Source organism: Equus przewalskii, chromosome 5 (genome assembly GCF_037783145.1).
Source record: "Equus przewalskii isolate Varuska chromosome 5, EquPr2, whole genome shotgun sequence".
In the NCBI taxonomy this organism is placed as follows: Eukaryota; Metazoa; Chordata; class Mammalia; order Perissodactyla; family Equidae; genus Equus; species Equus przewalskii.
In genome coordinates, this window is record NC_091835.1 from 67,780,859 (window position 1) to 67,800,703 (window position 19,845).

At 57.0% G+C, this 19,845-nt stretch overlaps 2 protein-coding genes across 5 annotated transcripts; one reads left to right on the plus strand and one right to left on the minus strand.

Annotated features, from left to right (window-relative positions):
• Window positions 1-104: 104 nt before the first annotated feature.
• Window positions 105-6,547, minus strand: WNT10B (Wnt family member 10B). Of its 3 annotated transcripts, XM_070619534.1 has the most exons (7): window positions 6,273-6,547; window positions 5,417-6,014; window positions 4,406-4,525; window positions 4,012-4,274; window positions 1,929-2,302; window positions 849-1,299; window positions 105-190 (listed from the first exon to the last, which is right to left on the minus strand). In XM_070619534.1, coding segments are annotated over exons 3-7 (1,164 nt in total). In that variant the 5' UTR covers window positions 4,480-4,525; window positions 5,417-6,014; window positions 6,273-6,547; the 3' UTR covers window positions 105-188. The 3 variants fall into 3 exon arrangements, with proteins under 3 accessions (XP_070475635.1, XP_070475634.1, XP_070475633.1); XM_070619533.1 differs by lacking the exon at window positions 6,273-6,547 and having other exon boundaries at window positions 5,417-6,130; XM_070619532.1 differs by lacking the exon at window positions 105-190 and having other exon boundaries at window positions 699-1,299.
• A 1,516-nt stretch (window positions 6,548-8,063) lies between these two features.
• WNT1 (Wnt family member 1) lies at window positions 8,064-16,999 on the plus strand. Of its 2 annotated transcripts, none has more exons than XM_070619537.1 (4): window positions 8,064-8,362; window positions 13,735-13,988; window positions 14,731-14,996; window positions 15,516-16,999. In XM_070619537.1, the coding sequence occupies exons 1-4, from the start codon at window positions 8,097-8,099 to the stop codon at window positions 16,002-16,004; spliced, it is 1,275 nt and encodes a 424-aa protein (XP_070475638.1). In that variant the 5' UTR covers window positions 8,064-8,096; the 3' UTR covers window positions 16,005-16,999. The 2 variants fall into 2 exon arrangements, with proteins under 2 accessions (XP_070475638.1, XP_008520270.1); XM_008522048.2 differs by lacking the exon at window positions 8,064-8,362 and adding an exon at window positions 12,655-12,979.
• Window positions 17,000-19,845: the final 2,846 nt, after the last annotated feature.

A 19,845-nucleotide genomic window follows, 5' to 3' on the forward strand; every position in this document is an offset into this window, starting at 1 on the left:
TACATAAATAAAGTCATTGAGTGTAGGAGGGTAGGAGAATTCACCTGGAAAAGAAGCCATAGACTGGGATCCCAAGTGTGGGCAGAAATATCACCATCTGCATCCACTGGTCCAGTAGCTTAATTTATTTAGTTACAAACAGGAACCAAGAACAAGTCTCAGTACAATAAATTATCCATTCGCACCCCTCCTGCCGAGGAAAGAAAAAGAGGCTCAGAGAGTCTTAGGGAAAACTCTTCCTTTGGAGGGTCCCCTTTAACATCTGAATTAGTGGCAACATCTTCCCTAAGGGCCTGGACAGATGACTCTTTGGGGACTCAGGGGAGAGCACCCCCCCCCCAGCACTGTGCCTTCCCCAAGAAAAACCTCTCTACCACTGTCTCCCATTACCCCACAAGGTGGTGCCCAGGCTGCAGCAGAGGGAGTATGGAAATAGCCATGGAGTGAGTAGCCTCTTTCTAGATACAGGTCTTATGGCTCCACACAATGTCTGGAGCTATGCCTCAAAGGAGAGGAGTGGTCAAACTCTAGGGACTCCTCAGCCAAAAGGAGTATGAATCAGAGTTAAAGGGACCCCAGGGTTGGGGAGAGGGGGACAACACAGTGCATTTCATCTTAGCCCATTCAGGTGTTTAAGGAGCAGAAGAGGGAAGACAGCTTCCCTCCAAGGTCCTCCTACTGTGGGGGTGAAGGCGGCACATCACAGACTCCACCTGACCCCCACCACCCCCAAAGCTGTTTCCAGGTAGATACTTTGAGCTTCCGGGGGCCAAGATTGACCCTGGACAGAAATCAGAGCAAAAGGCTGAAAAGGTGCCCCTCCCCTTCCCCAGCTGACCCTCACTTACACACGTTGACCCACTCTGTGACTTTGCACTCATCACACAGCACGTAGCAGCACCAGTGGAAGCGGCAATGACAGCGCTCAACTCGTGTCTGCCGGAGCACATTGTGCCCTCGGCCACAGCACAGGCTGCCACAGCCATCCAGCAGGCGGCTGGTCTTGTTGCAGGCCCGGCCCCGTGTGCCTGGGGAGCCCACAGTGGGGTCTCGCTCACAGAAGTCAGGAGACTTCTCAAAGTAGACCAGCTCTCCTGAGAGGCGACGGGGACGCAGGCGAGGTTGGAAGGCTCCAGAGTTGCGGTTGTGGGTATCGATGAAGATGGCCCGGCCCAGCCGCTCTCTCAACGCTGCCCCCACTGCCCGGAACTCTGGGGCGGCCCTCCAACATGTCTTGAACTGGCAGCTGCCTGACGTGCCATGGCACTTGCATTTCCGCTTCAGGTTTTCAGTTACCACCTAGAGCATCAGAGTGAGGAGGAGGTGAAGGCGAGGGCAGCAAATGGACAGAGCACAGAGGCACAGGAGTGGGGAGGGAACAGAGAGTACAGGGAGGGACAAAGAGAGGCAAGAATAACTACAAATATCAGAAGAGAGAGGGAGCTTCAAGACTGGCTAATAGCCCAGCTTCCTCATTTTATGGTGGGAGAACTGAAGACAGAGCAGAGTGATTTGCCCATCTTCAATCACTAGGTGGTAACAGAGACCCAACTCCAGTTGTCCTCACTCTCTCTCCAGTGCTCTTTCCAGGGTGAGCACTGCTAAAATGGGGAGTCTGACCTGGAGCACCCCTCAATTCTGTAGAGAAGGCAGCTATAATAATAGCAACCATGTAAAGAGCACCTGCCAAGGATGAAGCATTATGCTGGTGCTCTATTTGCTAGCTCACTCTTAATGACACTGTAAGGTAGGTATCATTAGACTCTTTGCAGATGTAAAAAACTTGTGATTAAGTGACTTGCTTAAGGCCATCCAGATGGTGAGTGACAATCACCCACCACATCTCATCCTCTTACTCTGCTGTGCCTCTCAAACTCTAGCCAGGCCTTGAAAGGTAGGGAGACCCAGGACAAGTTGCACACACGTACCTGGCGCCCCACCCTGTTGTTGTGGATTCTCATTCGTGCCTGGATATCCCGGGGAGCTTCCCTGGAATCCAAGAAATCCCGAGAGAACTTCTCTCCAAAGTCCATGTCATGGTTACAGCCACCCCATTCCCATGTGTCCTGGGGGCCAGGGCTGGGGCCTGAGCCAGGGCCTGGGCTGGGCAGGGAGTGGGGGAAACTCTTGCCCCGGGAAAGTGCCTGCAGCTGAAGCAGCTTGGCCCTCAGCCGGTCCTGCTCACCACTGCCCTTCCAGTCGCAGCCACAGCTCACCAGCTTGCCCAGGCTGCAGGCCGTGGCTACTGCATGCATGACCCCAGCAGCCAGCATGGAGAAGGAAAAAGCACTCTCACGGAAACCTGGGGATGAAAAGGGTGTGATGGTAGGGGTAAGGCTGACAGGCAGCTGAAAGTAGGGAGGCAGAAGGAAATAAACAGCCACCCTCCAACTGCAGAAATTCCTCACTGAATCCATTGACCAGCTGAGTAATTTGGGAGCAAGTCACTGGAGAAGGAAGGGAACTGAAAGCACAGAGCCTCAGTTTCCTCATCTATAAAAGAAGATGGCTTGAGATGATCTCTGAGGCCCCTTCCTGCTCTGTAAGTCTGGGATTTCGGGTGCAGATGAAAGAGCTAGCCTCGAGGGAAAGTCCCCTGGGGTTGGGAGATGACTAAGAGGGAGTCCCCAAGGTCTTTGAAGATGTATTCACTGAGTTCTACATCTGAAGCCCTTAGAAATTCCCCAGCCCTGCAGGGAGCTTGGGTGGGGTGGAAGCAGAGGACTTTGGGGTTCTTTTTTTTTTAACCAACCTACCCTCCACCGCTCCAACACCTCCAAAGCACTGGAGCTGTGCAGCTGTCCTTCCCCTTTCCAGTTTCTAGTTTTATATTTGCCCTTTAAGACTGCCCCTTATGTTTATCCTAACCTGCTATTACTCTATAAAACACTGGGAGGGGAAGGGAGGTGGGGGTGATTTTCCCCAAGGCCCTCTTAAAATGTTGGCTTCTTTGTTAGGTTTTGGGGGTCACAGAGGCTCAGGATGACAAGCCTTTCCCAGACTTAGATAGACATGCTTCTCATTTGGGTATCAAAGCCTTCCCTACACCAGCCCCTGTGGAGAAGGAGGGTGTCCCTCACTTCCTTTTAGGCAGGGGCTCTCTGGATCCCTGAGAGGATGAGAGACAGCACCTCCTTAGGGGCCAGGCCTCTCCCACCCCAGGATGCAGGGCTCCTGGCCCAGCCTCCTGATCCCCCCAACCCCAACCCTCCAGGGGTAAAGCTGTTTGCACACGTCTTGGGAATTCCCCCGCAGATGGCAGCTGCCTATTAACCCCATAGTCCCCGAAGTACTGCTCCCACACTTGAGCTGAGTCCTGGATGGGGTGCATGTTTACTCCTCCAGGGAGTAAACTTGGGCATGGCCTGGCAAGAGGCAGCAATGCCTCCTAGACCTGGCCTGCAGTGACCCGTTCTCCACCCCTCCAGCCAGTCTTCACCTGCTCAGGTGAGAGCCACCTGGGGCCCTCACAGCGCAGAGGAGGGGGCTGCTCCCCGGCTTCAAAGCCAGCAGGGTCTTTGTTCCCAGCTTCGGCTCCTGGGAACCCCAGCAATTAGGGGAGTAGGTTTAACCCTTAAACGGTTGGGGGAGTCACCCCACCCCCGCTATGGCTCTGGGGACACCAGCCTGGGCTTGTCCCACAGAGAGGGAAGGGGAAAATTGGGAGGAGGAAATGGGGGGGGGGGGGCGCGTTTGAAGCTTTCAGGGCTGGGGGCATCTCTTGCTCACAGGTGCAATCCAGATTGAGCTGGGCAGAGACAGCAAAAGGGGGCCCTAGGGTAGGGGAGCAGGGACCCAGCTGCCTTGCCGGCAGCGCACAGGTGGAAGTCAGAAGCGCAGGGGCCCAGACGGGTGGCCAGACCCAGCTCCGCACGGCTCCCGGGGAAAATTCCCCGAGAGGCCCCTCCCCAAGTCGTGAACCCGTCCCCCCCCCCCCCTACCTCCGCTCTCCTCGGCCTGCCTCCCACCCCCCAGCCTGGCGGCGGCTCAGACCCGCCCGGCCCGGCTCACCGCGCTTGAGGATGGCGCTGTGGTGCGGCAGGCGGCCGCCGCCCTCGAGCGCCGAGCAGTTCCAGCGCTGGTCGCGCAGCTGGTGCTGACACTCGTGGACCGCGATGTGCAGGCCCTGAAGCGCGGACGCCGTCACGTCGGGGCTGCGCAGGCACAAGCCCAGCTGCCGCTTGCTCAGGCCGGACAGCGTCAAGCACACGGTGTTGGCGGTCAGCGGCGGCTCACCGGGCAGCTTCAGGCCCAGAATCTCATTGCTTAGGGCCCTGGGAACACAGAAGGCATTTTGGGTTCTGTGGTCCAGGCCTCAAGCCCCCTTCGACTCCTCCCGCCCCGGGTCGGTGCTTCTAGCCCAGGGCTTCCCCTCGTGGGCTAGGTGACAAGGGGAACTGCTCACCGACTGCACAACGCCAGGAACAGGAGACCCACGAGGCCCGAGGGCGGAGGCCGCGGCCGGGGCTCCTCCAGCATGTCGAAGCCCGGGCCCGAAGGCTCCGGTGGGCAGATCAATCAGGGCCTGCAGGACAGGGAGACTTAAGTAAGGAGGGCGCAGGAATAGGGTGACTCACCGGGGCAATCAAAGGATGCCCAACTTTGGCCTCCTAACTTACCAGTGCCACCCCACTGACCCTTCTCATTCCTCCGGGAACAAAACAATAAGAATCACTCCTTGATTTCCAGAGTCCCTGGGTCTTGGAGGAAGAGTCCAGGCCTCAAAGCTGGGACTTATGCAAGCGTCTCTGGAGTGAGAGCCAGCCAGACACAATGCCCAGCACACAGACACACTCACATGCAAACTCATACAGGCTCACGAACCACCCCCTCCACCACCTGGCCCACAACTCCTTCTGCTCAACACAGCTACATGCCTTCACAGGGTTAGAGGACTGGATTGGAAGGGGGTTCCCCACCACCTACAGCCGGCAGGTGGGGGCGGGGGAAGAGCCGCCTCCAGGTGCCGTCGAGGGTAGGCAGCCTCCGCGGGAAGGAGTCAGCTCCCCATCCCGCTCTACCCTCTTCCTCCGCGGTAGGGAGAGAGGGGTGGCTCCAGGTGCAGCAAAGATGGAGAGGGGACCTGGTTCCCGCCTGAAAGGGACCGCGGCAAGCTGAGTCCTCTTCCTCCTCTGCCACCTTCCTAACTATATATTCCCGTCCTCCGTTGCCCGTCTGGTCCCCAGGGGTCCCAGCCCTCAGTTGCCCCCATCCCTTTGCTCTCCCGTTCATTGCCCTCCAAAGCTGAAAGCACTCCTTTACTTGCTGTGTCTTTTTCTCGGGCGGTATCCCTAGCTCTCTCTGCGTCTCCATGCCCCTGTGGGCGGATGCGTGTCTGTCTGTCTGACTACCCGTGTGCCTGTCTGGTCCCCGCGTGCGCTGTCCCTGCCCTCCCTGCTTTCCTGGTTCCGATTACCTCCAGCTGCTCCGCTGCGGGGTCCGCCACCGGCGGGGTTGGGTCGCCTGGGCTTGGCTCGGGCTGCTCAAACCGTGGGGAGACTGCGTCGGGTTCTGCCCCCTCGGCAGAGCCGCATTCTTCCAGGGCAGGGCCACTCCTCTTCGCCGCTTCCCCAGCGCCGCCGCGGCCGCCGGGAGGAAGGGAGGGAGGAAGGGAGGGAGCGATCCAGAAGCAAGCGAGCGGGCGAGCAAAGAACTGGGGGCTCTGACTCTACTCGCGCCGAGCTCACGGGCGGCTGTGCTGCGGCAGACAGAGCTGCGGCCCCTCCCCGAGCCCGGGGCATCCCCACCCCACTCCTCGCACCCCCCGCCTTGACCCCGGGAGTGCAGCCGCGCCCCCTCCTCCCAGGGCACACACACCCTCTCCCCCGACGCCCGGGTTCAGGCTTGGCCCCACTGAAGGAGGAGGTGGCCAGAGTTCCTCTCACCTGCTCTGGGGTCGCCAAGGCTGCAAGGAGGGTGCAGTGACCCAGACTAGAGAGCCAAGACCCTGGTCCCAAGTTGTCATCTCTCTTTGTCTCAGTTTCCCCACCAAGAGCTGGATGGCTGGAGGGTGCCTTTGACAAGATCAAGACAGAGCTGAGAGCCGACTTCCCTCTTGGACAGTCCCGTGTAGAGCCCTCAGCGAGAGCGCACAGCAAAACATTCAGAGCCGGCAGGCAAGCTCCCTTCTGGGTGGCTTGGCTTCCGCCCACCTCCCAGCCCTGCGCCTGCCCCTTGGGAGGGGTCAACTTTGGCCTCTGAGTTCGGCCCTAGCAGAGGCTCCAGTAGCCCCAAAGATCTTCAGCCTGCCCCTATTGCTTCCCCTGGCTTACAGGCATCCTTGCCCGCAGAGGTCTCCTGCCCTTCCCAGGATCCTGGGTCTGCACTTCGGGTGGCCCATATTCCTGCTCCAGGCTCCACAGACTTGCTTCATACGGAATGAAGAGGGCCTCGGGATCCCACACTGAGCCCAGCCCAAGGACAGCCAGGGAAAGAGCCTGATCTTGGGGTGCACAGACCGAAGCAAACCCCCTTAGGGAGCTCCAGCGGCAGTGAAGGGGTTAGGCGCCACTGCGCTCCTGCCTGACTCACCCTCCCGGCTCTAACCACTGTGGGCTATTTTTGCCAGAGAGGGGCCCCAGGCTTCCCAGCCGCCCCCCGCCCCTGCCAGACCGCAGCCCAAGGCACGGCTGGCCCTGAGTGCCCAAGGCTGGCACGTTGACTCAGAGACAGGCCCCCCAGGGAAGCAGAGCCACGGGCTGAAACCCACAGCCACAGTCATCCCTTCCTTGGTGGTGGCCATGCAGCTCTGCTGGGCAGCCAGCCTCTGGTCTATGTTGCTGCAGGTCCTGCCCCGTGCTGCAGGGAGCACTGCTGTCTAGGGGGCAGAGTGGTCTGAGAGAGATCAGCAGCTTTCATCTGTTGGGCTATTCATTGAACACCTTTATGTGCCAGGCCTTGAGCTGGGAGGTGAAAATGCCATGGTTCCAGACACGGGACAGCTGTGACCACAGAGGGTTGCTTTTCTCTGCTTTCCCACCTCTGGGGGAGGGGGATGTGGAGGAGAAAGAACCCTAGAGCTGTTGCCCCTCTTTCTTGTTTCGGCGTCAAGAACCAAACCATGTGTGGCTTTTGAGGCCACCAGAATCTGTGAGCCCCATCTCAGTAGCTTTTGTCCTTACACCTGGGTTCAGTGATCTTTGCCAGTGTCCTTGTCCTTCTCCCTGCATGTCACCCTGGGACTCCACCCAGCTCCTTGGAGGAGGGGGATGAGGTTTCCTATGCCTTTCTTCTCCCATGGGCACCTCTTGGACGTTGTATTTCTCCATGTGTCTCCAGGTCCCCTAAGGTTTGGGATTATTTCTTCTGATTCTACCCTTGTCAGGCTGCAGCATAGTCAGGTGCCAAGGAAGGGCCAGGGTCAGAACTACTACCATAGATTCCAACTTCTTAGTGACTCCAGGGTTCCCCAAGCTGGCCTGTCCCAAATCCAAGAACCCATACTCTTGTTCCCTCTCCCTGCAGAAGCCCAGCTCTGAGACAGGCCACAGGCAGGCAGACTGGGTGGCCTGAGTTGGCCCCCAGTGCCCTCGGCCCGACCGGCTGGCCTGAGCACTGACCCGCAGGCGGCTGGAGGGTGGTGGGGCAGGCGGGGCCTGGAGAGGGCTGTGGGTACACACCCATTGCCTAATATCCCAAGCACGCGGCCAGCTCCATGGAAGGGGAGGGGCGGGAACCAGAGAGACCTTGACAAGGGTTGGGGCCATGACAGGAGGGGAAAGTGAGGGGCTGTCATTACCTCTGGGAGGGAGTCGGGGCAAGCTGGTCCCCCTTCCCCTGGATGAGATGAGTGGAGAGCTGTCTTCCCATCATGGGGATGGAGGGTGTAGTGAGAGCAATCTAGGAAGCACACTGGGGCCCTGGAGGGCGGGGGTCAAAGAAAAGACTGGGGCCCCTGGAGATTGGGGGATCGAGCAACTGAGGCGGTGGCTAAAGCTGAGTGCAGCTTCGGGAACCTCCTCCTCCTTCTCCACACCCCCCCCCCCCCCGCCCCGTGTTTGCCTTGGCCCGGGGTCCCGTGTGACTCATCTATTGCTGAGCCGCTGATAGGGGCGGCCAGGCCTGGGGAACCCAAATTATAGGCCCGGGAGGGATGGATGCGCCCGCGCGGTGGTGAGCTCAGCTGCACTGCCCACCCTCTGCCTCGCACGCCGTCTGCTGCAGCACTGTGGGCCACCACCCGGAGGCACCAAAGGGCCCATAGCCTGACTGCGCTGGACTCTCAGGAAACCCCCACATTCAGCAATTGGCCCCAACAAGCCTGTGGGATTACCCTAGACAGAACTTTGCCCCCTTCTCTACCGAAGGCTGATGCCTTGCCAGCCCAAGAAGGCAGTGCTACCTGCTGGTGCTTCAAAGGAAGGTAGGCTCCTCTGTCCACAAACTCTCAACCTTGGCCCCTGCTTCCTCCCCAGACCCCAATATCAAGGTAAAATCCCTTTCCCCTCCGACATCTCTCTCCCTTATTCCTATTCTAGGGGGGCGGTTTGCTACTGATTTTCTGCTTCAAGCCTTTAAAGTTATCCATGGTCAAAAGCGATATAGAGAAAAATAAAGCAGGGCAAAGGAGATAGGGTGGAATCCTATCTTATATAAGGGGAGGGAAAAGGAAGTGAGGGAACAAACCCATGGAGACATCTGAGGAAGGGCATTCCAGAAGACAGAAAAGCAGGTGCAAAGATCCTGAGACAGGAGCTTGCTTGATTAGCAAGAAGACCAGTGCGGCTGGAGGGAGGAACCCACAGGGGAGAGAGTGGTAGGCAATGAGTCAGAAGTCAAAGAAGGAGCAGGGTAGGATTATATAGAGCCTTGTAGGCCACGTAAAGATTTTGCCTTTTCCTTTGAGTGAGATGGGGAATCATTGGAAAATTTTGAGTGGAGAAGGAAATGACCTGACTTCTGTTTAGAAAGAATGGCTCTAGCTGCTGTGTGGAAAATAGACTATGGGGGGGGGGGGGCAGGTAAGGCTAGAAGCAGGGAGATCTGTCAGGAGGCAAAAATATAGATGTGATGATGGTGGCTCCAACCAGTGTCCTAGTGTAAGAATGGATCAGATTCTACATATATGTTGAAGAGAGGAAGACAGGACTTGTTGATTGATTTGATGTAGAGTATAAGAAACAGATGAGTCAAGCATGGGTCTAAGATTCTTTTCCTGAGCAATTGAAAGGATGGAGTTGCCACTTACTGAGACGGTAATGACTGAAGAAAGAGCGGGTTAGAGCAAGGGAAGGATCAGGAGTTCAGTCTTGGATATGTATATTCCAAGATACTTATTCAAGTGTTAGATGTGTAAGTCCACATTCCAGAGCCAGAGACAAAATTTGGGAGCCTGAGACTGGATAGTTCACCAAAGGAGTGAGTATAGACTGAGAAGAAGCTCCAGACTGAAGGGGGGTGCAGTCCAGTGTTTAGGAATTGGGTATACAAGGTGGAACCACATAAGGAGACTGAGAAGGCAAGCAGCCAGGAAGGCAGGAATAGTGTTTCAGAAAACCAACTGAGAAAGTATTTCAAGGAGAAAGTGTTCAACTGTGTCCGCTGTTCCTGAAAGGTTGATTAGATGAGACCTGAAATTTGACTATAGAGCAACACGGAGGTCGTGAGTGATTTTGATAAGGCGGTGTAGTGGGTTCAAAGGTGTGATCAGAGTGGAAAGAGAGAATAAAGAAAAGAAACTGGTGCTAGTGATTAAAGCAACCTTTTTGAGTTTTGCAGTAAAAGAGCAGAGAAATAGGGCAATCTTGAGTGGTAATGTGGAATCAAACGAAGATTTTGGGTTTTTTTGATGGGCGATATGACAGCATACTTATGTGCTGATGGGTATGATCCAGCAGAGAGGTAAATTGATGACGCAGAAAAGAAAGAGAGGACAATTGACACAGTGATAATTTGATCTAAATAGAAATTTGGGCCAGGTCATACATAGTGTGACCCAGACCTAGAGCCCTCTGGCTCTTCTCCACCACTCCTAGTGAGTGGAATGGTAGAACAAAGGATACTGGCTCCTTCTTTCCTCTCTTCCCACCTCTGCTTGTCACCACTGGCCATGGACAAGGTTTCCCTGTCTTCCAGTCCACCTCCTACCTCCACCAGGTTTTACCAATCCACCAGGCCAGGAGACTCGACCCAGGACCCAGTGGGGAGAAACTCCTAAGGGACAAAGGACAAGTTGCCCATAGTACACTACATCTTGACTTGAGCCATCTGTGCTGGGTGCCCTCTGCAGAGACTATTTGTTTTTGGACCCATGGAGGATGCTGGGCCAGTATACCTCATCCCTCAGGGTCAAATCCTTGGAGGGGCCAGGTACACTGCCCTGGGCAAAGGGTCTGGGAAGGACATTCCCCTCCAAAATAACCTCCATCAGGCTTCATTTGGCTTAATACGCATCTCATTTAAAATGCAAGTGCCCCAGAGGATTAATTAAAGTTAGACATTTACTCTTTAGAGTGATTTCCCTGCCTTGGAGGGAAGCCCTGGTCATTTCTGGGACTTGGAACTCTTTAGGATCAGGCCTGTACATTACTCAGTGAGAAGGCATCCTAAAGGTAGGGGAGATGAAAAAGAGAGGATCCAAAAGGGTGTCAGGAAGATCCTAAAGATCATTTTTATTTACCTGTCAGCTTTGAGAAGGGGCCCCAGTCTGATGTCGCTACACACTCACAAGCAGCTGGTCAGGTGGAAAGTGCATGGGCTTTGAATCAAAACAGTCTGGGTGGTTTTTGGGTTTTTTTTAAAGGTTTTAGTTTTCCTTTTTCTCCCAAAGCGCTCCCCCCCCCACCCCGTACATAGTTGTGTATCTTTAGTTGTGGGTCCTTCCAGTTGTGGCACATGTGAGATGCCGCCTCAGCATGGCCTGATGAGTGGTGCCATGTCCATGCCCAGGATTCGAACCGGTGAAACCCTGGGCCACCGAAGCAGAGCATGCAAACTTACCCATTCGGCGTCGGAGCCGGCCCCAGAACAGTCTGCGTTTTAACCTGGCTCTACCATTTATTCACTTATGAGCTGTGTGGACCTTGGACAACCGCATCGTCTAATTTTTCCTCTGTAAAATGGGGAGGGAGGAAAGATGTAAAGGAGGAGATGCTCCGTCCTTAGACACGGGCCATCTGTGTGTGGTGGTGGGGCATGAGAGCCAGGCTGTCAGTGCCCCCTATGCCCCATCTGGGGAACAGCAGCCACTTCTTCAATAGGAGGCCAAGGTGGCCTTGAAGCTGAGTTAGTCTCTGGGAGGGAAGAGAAAAGTGTACAACAAAGGAGATAGTTGCAGGCACTCTGGGCATCCCAGCGTGTGGCAAGTGGAGAGAACCAGAGTTTGGAGGGAAGACAGAAACTTGGCAGAAAAATCCAAAAAGAAGCAGATACATGGAGGCACAAGTTCCCTGTTTTGGGTTCAGTTTAGCCAGCAGCCCTTCTCTTCCAAGCCCTCCTCCACCATACACACGCTTGACATCTACTCCACTGCCCTTCCTTTCTGAGCCTAGTCCTCAGAGACTCAGTCACTCCAGGCCTCATCCATCTTGATACCAACTTGGTTGCCATCTCAGCCCCCTCCCCCAGTGACATGCACAGGTTGACACATGCCACGGGGTGACACACCATAGGATGACATAAGGTACATCGGGTGAGACTGACACATACATGCATATTTAATCTCCCCACACACACACTCATCCACTCATCCACCCATCCACCCACCTCCACACACAATCCCAGACACTCTCTGTCAGTCAACCTTCTGGGTCTCTCCTGACAGTGGCTGCCACCTCCTTCCTGACACATAGGAGATGATGCTCTGCTCCAGGTGGTGGCTGTGACAAGATGACTCAGTGATCTCTTCTGACCTGAGCTAAATTCTAAGATTCTTTGGAAAGGTTCCTAACATCCCTACTCAAAACATGAAGTTTCTGCACACCAGTACATACACGAGTGTTACCCTCAGGACACACTCACGCACACTCTCACATGCACTACATTTGCACTGTCCCACTTACACACACACAGAGCCACTTGTGAGCTCCTTCTAGCCCACAGCAGGAAGAGCTGCTTCCTCAGGTTTCTCCCCCTGACTGGGCTGTGTTTGGTCAGCTCACCCCCAATCCACCCCCCGGATTTCTCTGACCACAGCCCCACCCCCACCTCCAGTCTTCCCCTTTTCTTTCCCTATTCAGCCGTCGGGAGTTCCTAAACGAGAAGGCGTCTCCCCGGAGTCGCCGCCTAGAACCACAGCTTTCCTTCCTCCACTCAGGATGAGTGAGAGAGGGGACGACGGTGGGGCCCGGGGTGACGTCGAGGGGACAGCCCCACGGCGAGCGACGAAGCAGTTGGGTTTCAGAGGACTCTCCCAGTAGCACATTGTTGCCGCGCCCCCTGGCGGACGCTGGTCCCCGTCGGGCTCCAGACGCGAAGAGGAGTGAGGCAGGCGCGCGTGGGAGGGCGTCCCAAGGGGAGGGGTCCGCGGCCAGTGCAGGCCCGGAGGCGGGAGCCACCGGGCAGGGGGCGGGGGTGAGCCCCGACGGCCAGCCCGTCAGCTCTCGGCTCAGACGGGCGGGAGCCACGGCCCCGCTCGCTGCCCATTGTCTGCGCCCCTGACCGGTGCGCCCTGGTGCCACAGTGTGGCCCGGCGGGGCAGCCTCCTATCGTCACTTCAGCCAGCGCCGCAACTATAAGAGGCGGTGCCGCCCGCCGTGGCTGCCTCAGCCCACCAGCTGGGACCGCGAGCCATGCTGCCCGCCGCCCGCCCCCAGGGCTGTTAGAGCCAGACTGCGAGCTCTCGCCACTGCCGCCACCGCCGCGTCGCGTCCCACCGTCGCGGGCAGCAGCCAAAGCCGCCCCAACTGCAGCACAGAGCGGGCAAGGCCGGGCAGGCCATGGGGCACTGGGCACTGCTGCCCGGCTGGGTTTCTGCTACGCTGTTGCTGGCGCTGGCCGCTCTGCCTGCAGCCCTGGCCGCCAACAGCAGTGGCCGATGGTGGTAAGTGAGCTAGTGTGGGGTCGCCACTTGTCTCGGGGCGCAAAGCCAGGGGCCAGCCCCATCCAGCTCCCACGCTCTGGGATGTGTCTACAGGCAGGCTCCCTCCAGCGCTCTGACTTTCCTCCTAGACACCGAGGGGCGCTCTGGAGCGCAGCTGCTCCAGAGAATCCAGCTCTGCTGAAGTGGGGTGAATGGTCCGGCTGAGCAGCCCAGGATACTCCAGGCAGGGAGCCCACTCCCATCTAGCACTGCCCTTCTTCCTTGAGCCCCAAACTCAGCCTCACGGTGGTAGCCACACCAAAGGTTTACCTGCCTGGGGAAGCGAAGGGCCGGGAATGCCCTCCGAAAGGAAGCAAGAAGAGGATGGGATTCCTAAGCATTTCATATCTTGGGTGGGCATGGACTGCAGGCTAGGATTTCTTCACCCAGGCTGCCTGGAAGCAGGCTCTGAGAGCCAAGGTGGACATCTAGTCTCCGGGTTCCCCATGCCTCCCATGTCCAGTCCCAGGACCCAGGGCCCCAAGCAGCCCTAGGACTCCTGGGCACACAAAAGTCTGGACACCCAGTCCTTTCAAATTACTAGTGAGCCCGGAAGCGCCGAGTCATTACCTTATTATTGATCTCCTGCCGCTCTCTCGCTCTCTCGCGGGGCAAATAGCCCCAGCCCCAGGAAAAGGACAGGGTGGGCACGACCTTTTTGGTTAGGGTGCAGGTCCCCTTCCTAGAGCCTGAGCTCCTATCATGCGTCTCTCCAGGGGCATCGTGAACGTAGCCTCTTCCACGAACCTGCTGACCGACTCCAAGAGTCTGCAACTGGTGCTCGAGCCCAGTCTGCAGCTGTTGAGCCGCAAACAGCGGCGGCTGATCCGCCAGAACCCGGGGATCCTGCACAGCGTGAGCGGGGGGCTGCAGAGCGCTGTCAGAGAGTGCAAGTGGCAATTCCGGAACCGCCGCTGGAACTGCCCCACGGCTTCGGGGCCCCACCTCTTCGGCAAGATCGTCAACCGAGGTGGGTACCCAGGAAGGCGACGCTTCCGGGACCAGGGAAACGCGGGGTCACTTCTAGGGCATGGACAGGCGAGTGCAGGGAAGATGTCCCGGGCGGGCGCCTGCAGGGTCACATATCAACCCACCAAGAGTTTCATGCCTAGCGTCAGCTCTCAGCCAAATTTGTTCTACCAAGCGCTTTGAAGCCGTGCACCTCGGGCAAGAAGCTTAACTTTTCTGAGCCACTGCCTCAGAGAAAGCGAGTTCTGAGTCGTGGACGCTCGCTGGCCACCGTTTTCCCCAGGCCCTCTCAAAGGTGCCTGAGAAGCCGCTGGCGGTGTGTGTGTGTGTGTGTGTGTGTGTGTGTGTGTGGTGGTGGTGGCGGGGGTGTCTTGCCTCCAGCCCAGCAAGGCTTGCATCGCTGAGACGGGCCGAAAGTTTGAGCTGCGGAGAGGTGCCGGCGGTGCGGAGTTCTTATGCTCCCCTCTTTTCGGTTTTTCTCTCTGCAGCTGCCCCACGTCTACTGAGGACCCAAAATGCGCCCTGCGTCTCAGTAATGCATGATTACAAGCGTGGACGTGGTTCCGTGCCCACGCACGTGCTTTCTCTAGGAGATCAGCTTCCCACCACAGCCGGCTGCCTGGCTCTCAGAACTCTAAGGGTGGAGTCGGGGCGTGGGACTCAAGGGTCCCAAGCCCTCCACTGACTGTGCTGGGCGCACCCCGTGTGCCCCCTGGCTGATCCCCCGCTCTCTTCCCCCACAGGTTGTCGGGAAACAGCATTTATCTTCGCCATCACCTCGGCCGGGGTTACCCATTCGGTGGCGCGCTCCTGCTCGGAGGGCTCCATCGAGTCCTGCACGTGCGACTATCGGCGGCGCGGCCCCGGGGGCCCCGATTGGCACTGGGGGGGCTGCAGCGACAACATCGACTTCGGCCGCCTCTTCGGCCGGGAGTTTGTGGACTCCGGGGAGAAGGGGCGGGACCTGCGGTTCCTCATGAACCTTCACAACAACGAGGCGGGCCGCACGGTGAGCGGGCTTGAGGGACTCCGCACCCGAATTGGAGTGGCAGGGATCTCCGAGTCCCGGCGCAGGGGCTAACCTCGGCATTGGGAAGTAACGGTCCGTGATAAGGCCAGGGGTTAGGGTAAGGACCAGGAAAGCGCGTCCTGAGGGAGCGAGAGGCTTGGAAGGAAGCCAGAGAATGGAAGAGAGAGTAGACGGGGGCAAAGGGATGCCTGGGCTCAGGGAAGGTAGAACCGAACAGGTCAGAAGTCATGCGACCCGCAGAATGCATTGCCTACTGCCCCTCCACTGTACAGATTCAAAAAATAATGCTGAGAGCCCGAGACAGACTCTCTGGCGCGGAGCAGAGTTGGGCCGCCTGGTGTCCAAATCTCTGCGGGACATTTCGCGCCTCTTTCCCTGGGCTCGGCTACTCCTGGGCCTTTGCTGAGGTCCCAGCGGCGTCAGGGAGGGGGCAGCATCTGGGATGAGGGCTCTGACTCTGAAAGTGTCCTGGGATACCCTTTCTTCCCCTTCCGCTAGACCGTGTTCTCCGAGATGCGCCAGGAGTGCAAGTGCCACGGGATGTCCGGCTCGTGCACGGTGCGCACGTGCTGGATGCGGCTGCCCACGCTGCGCGCCGTGGGCGACGTGCTGCGCGACCGCTTCGACGGCGCCTCGCGTGTCCTTTACGGCAACCGTGGGAGCAACCGCGCCTCGCGGGCGGAACTGCTGCGCCTGGAGCCGGAAGACCCCGCGCACAAGCCGCCCTCCCCCCACGACCTCGTCTACTTCGAGAAGTCGCCCAACTTCTGCACATACAGCGGACGCCTGGGTACAGCGGGCACGGCGGGGCGTGCCTGCAACAGTTCGTCGCCCGCGCTGGACGGCTGCGAGCTGCTCTGCTGCGGCCGGGGCCACCGCACGCGCACACAGCGCGTCACCGAGCGCTGCAACTGCACCTTCCACTGGTGCTGCCACGTCAGCTGCCGCAACTGCACGCACACGCGGGTACTGCACGAGTGTCTGTGACGCGCAGCGCGGACTCGCTCCCAGGAGCATTCTTCTCAAGCCCACCTCCCAAGCGGATTCGTTGGCACCTAAGACCCCCATACGCACCCACCCAGTTCCTCCAGCCACACTCCCCGCGATTCCTACGTAACCGATCATTTTTCCCACCTCCTCCTACCTGGGGACTCCTGAAACCACTTACCTGGGGCGGCAAGGATGTTCTTGCCATCCTCATGGACCTGCCCCGACCTACCTCCCTCCCTCTCCGCGGGAGACCCCATTGCACTGCCCCCTGCTTGGCCAGGAGGTGAGAGAAGGATTCGTCCCCTCCCCCATAGGGGTCAGCGCCTGACGGTGTTCCTCTGCCTCCTCCAGCACGCCAGCGACCTCCGTGCCTCTCTCCCTCCCCTTTATCCTCTGTTTTCTCCAGGTCCTCACATGCCCCTTCCCATTCTCCTGCCAAGGGTGCAGACCCTGAACACATACCTGGGCATCAGGACCTTTCTCCCCACCCCCACCCACATATCTGAAGCGGGAGGTTCCGGGGCGAAAGGGCAGCTGTGGTGATGTGGAAAATGAGGGGGAAATGAGGTTGGGGGACCCAGCAGAAATACCCCCATTCTCCCAGCCTCTGTCATGGAGCCATTGAACAGCTGTGAGTCTGCCTCCCTCGGCCTCCTCCTACCCCTTCCTGTCCTTCCTCCTCAGCAGTGTGTAAATAATTTGCACTGAAACGTGGATACAAAGCCACGGGTTTGGTTGTTGTAAATAAAACTATTTATTGTGCTGGGTTCCAGCCTGGTTTGCAGAGACCACTTCCACCCCAACCCAATCCCTCTCCATTCTTCTCTCCTTTTGACTCCTATCCTTTTCTGATCCCCTTCTCCCCAGTTTCTCAAAGATGCCTTTTGCCTACCGGAATCAGTATTTCCTTCCCCTGTGGCTATTAATGGCTCCTCGCCCCCACCAATGTAGTATCTTCCTCTGCAGAATAAAATCTCTATTTTTATCAATGACTTGGTGGCTTTTCCTTGAATCCAGAACACACCATTGCTTACCTCTCTTAAACAAATAGGGCATATTGTTGGGGAACTGGTTTCCTGGCCTTGCAAGAGGACCCTGAGATTCTGAACCTGAGATGACCCTAATGAAGCCACTGGGTATCCGGGTCTCCAGAAGAACCTGGTCAAGAGCCAAAAGACTCTGCAAGGTTCTTCTTCCTATTTGAACATCAGCTGGCTGTGTGATCTTGGGCAAGTACACAGCTGCCTCAGTTTCTTCCCTTGCTGAATGGGGATTAAACAAACTCTGAGCCCGCCTTTCCTATTGACAAGAGTTGTGAAGATAGCTACAGTTGAATGATAGCCGTGACTGTGTTCTCAAAAGAAACCAAAGGAGAAAGAGAAAGGCAGAAAGGGTGCTGCTGGTCCCAGCGTAGAGCTGTTGGTCCCCGAAGCGTATCCGCTCCCTCTGTGGTCAGGGCATTGGGCAGTGGGGAAAGCACTCCCTGCTGCCCAGACAAGGAAAAGCTTATTAGGACCCAAGTCATCCTGGACCTAGAAGCTCAGAGATGACGGTGGGGGAGAAGAAAGGAGCAGGAGGGCTACAATTCAAACACAGCCAGGCTTAAACCAGTGGAACCAAAAGGAAACCAAGTGCAGTCCATAACCAAAGCATTAAGCTAGCCATTCTCACAAAGAACCCAAGTGGGAATTCTGTTACTATCACCACTGATACGTCTGTGTGGGCATTCCCCAGAGCCTCAGGAGTACTCTTCCTACCCACAGCCCTAAACCTGTCTCTAACTCTAATCCTCTCCCCTCCCTGGGTCTAGATCTAACCTTAGCCTTAACCCGAACTTCAGACAAACACTAACCCCTTGCTAAGCTCTAATGCCTATCCCTAATCCTAACACTTCCCCCCAGGGGACACCTGAAGGACAGGGGGAGCTATGAAGCACCCCACCCCCCAAGGGCAACAACTGATCCTAGCCGACTGGAGAATTTCCCCTCTCCCCAGGACTCTTTTGCTGTTGTGGCTGCCTCCCACATCTCCCTGGATGTGTGAACTCTGACCCCTGATGGCCTTTGGGATATGTGTGGGGGTAGGGGAGTGGAGCCAGGAGCTGCTCAACCCTGCAAGGATATCCCTTTCCCTTTCTCTCCATCTGCCAAGCTAGCTGCTCTGATGGGCAGCCGAGGGGAAGGAATAGAAACCTTATCGATCTGGGGTAGGAGGCACCTGACAGGCCTTGGGTTTCCAATAAAGAACCTCCTGCAGAGAATGCCCATCTATATCCAATCAACTATTAGATCCCCCAGCTCCCAAAGCAAGAAGTTAATGGGCTGCCAGAGGCAAGAGAGGGGACTTGGGCCCTTGCTGGACAATGCCCAGAGTTGGGGAGAAGCAGCAGAGTGGAGAGTCGAAGGCTTGACAGCTATCCCCAACCACTGTGACCTGTAAGTCCTAACTCCAAGAACTGGAATCTACATCTGCTTTCAAGCCTGGAAGCTGGGGCCTCTGGGCTGAGCTGACACATAGGAGCTGGAGGAAAAGCAAAGGAAAGCAAGGAATCCCATTCTGGCCCTAACTAGACACAAATCTCTTGCTTTCTCAGCCTCAGTTGCCTTGTCTGTTAGTCAGGGATGGCTGTAGGTACTTAATCTCCTTCAGGAAGGTAATGAGGTTCAGAGAAGATTATGTCCATGAAAGCTCAGGTCATTTGAACACTTGCTGACACCTCTTCTGTGCCAGGCATGTGTAAATGCTGGGGATACAGTGAAGTGCGAGCCATCCTGCCTGCGTGGAGGGGTTTACAATCTGGCCAGGGAATCACACACATCAATAGATATTGTCAGGATAATGGGGGGAGTGTAATGCACTTGGTGAAGTCTAACACCCTCTGCACATGCATGAGGTTTAAGGACAGACTCCCATCCCCAAGTCCTCCACATGGAGGCCTTTCGCTTCAAGGGGCTGAGCTTCAAAGCAGGGGTATGTACTAATAAAACAGAAAAAGCAAGCAGAAGTGCTGTAGGAACTGCAAAGCACTACATAGGAGCAAATTGTTTTCTTGTTGTGATTGTCCGTGCCATCTTCTCGCAGGCGAGGACAGATCGATCCTCGGGAGAAAAGCAGCTGTTCCTGGAGAGAGGCCTCACTGAGGTCTCAGGGCCCAGAGCAGGCCAGGGGGTCACCATAGGAGCATGCTATAGTGCTCTCAGGAACAGGCCTGATGCCCCAGCTCGGCTCTGTCCACCCAGGCTATTCTCCCATCCATCTTGGATCTTCAGGTGCCAGGTGCCACATACCCAGGGGGATCTGAGGCTGCCAGGGACCCCGGACACACGGTTGGCCTCAGAGAGTGAGGGAGGCACTAGTCCTGAAATATCCTGGGGGGAGCGGAAAAGCTGAGAGGACTGAGACGCAGACCTGCATAGTCCCCGGGGGGTCAGCAAGCTGGCACCACACACACGCTGCCACATGCACCCTGGAAAAACCCCGTCAGTGGGGCTGCAAATACCCCAGGGTCTAGCAACCGCCCCCCCCCCCCACCTCAGGCTGGCTCAGTCCTCCTCTCCAGCCCAGAGGGAGAAAAATAACAAAATGAGGAGAAAATAAGCTGTTTGGCTGTGGTGTGAGCAGGAATATCCATACAGAGCTGCCCACCACTCACCCTTACTCACTCTTTCCACACCCAGCCGGGGCGCCCAGCATGAGACAGACCACCCCCCTGCCCCCTCCCCCGTCTGGGCTAAAAGCAGACGCTGGTGAGCGAGCAGCAGGTTATAAATATGCCCAGGGAACTGCCGCCAACTCGCTCCCTTGTCATCCCCTGGGAGGGGATAGGGTGGGGTGGCTC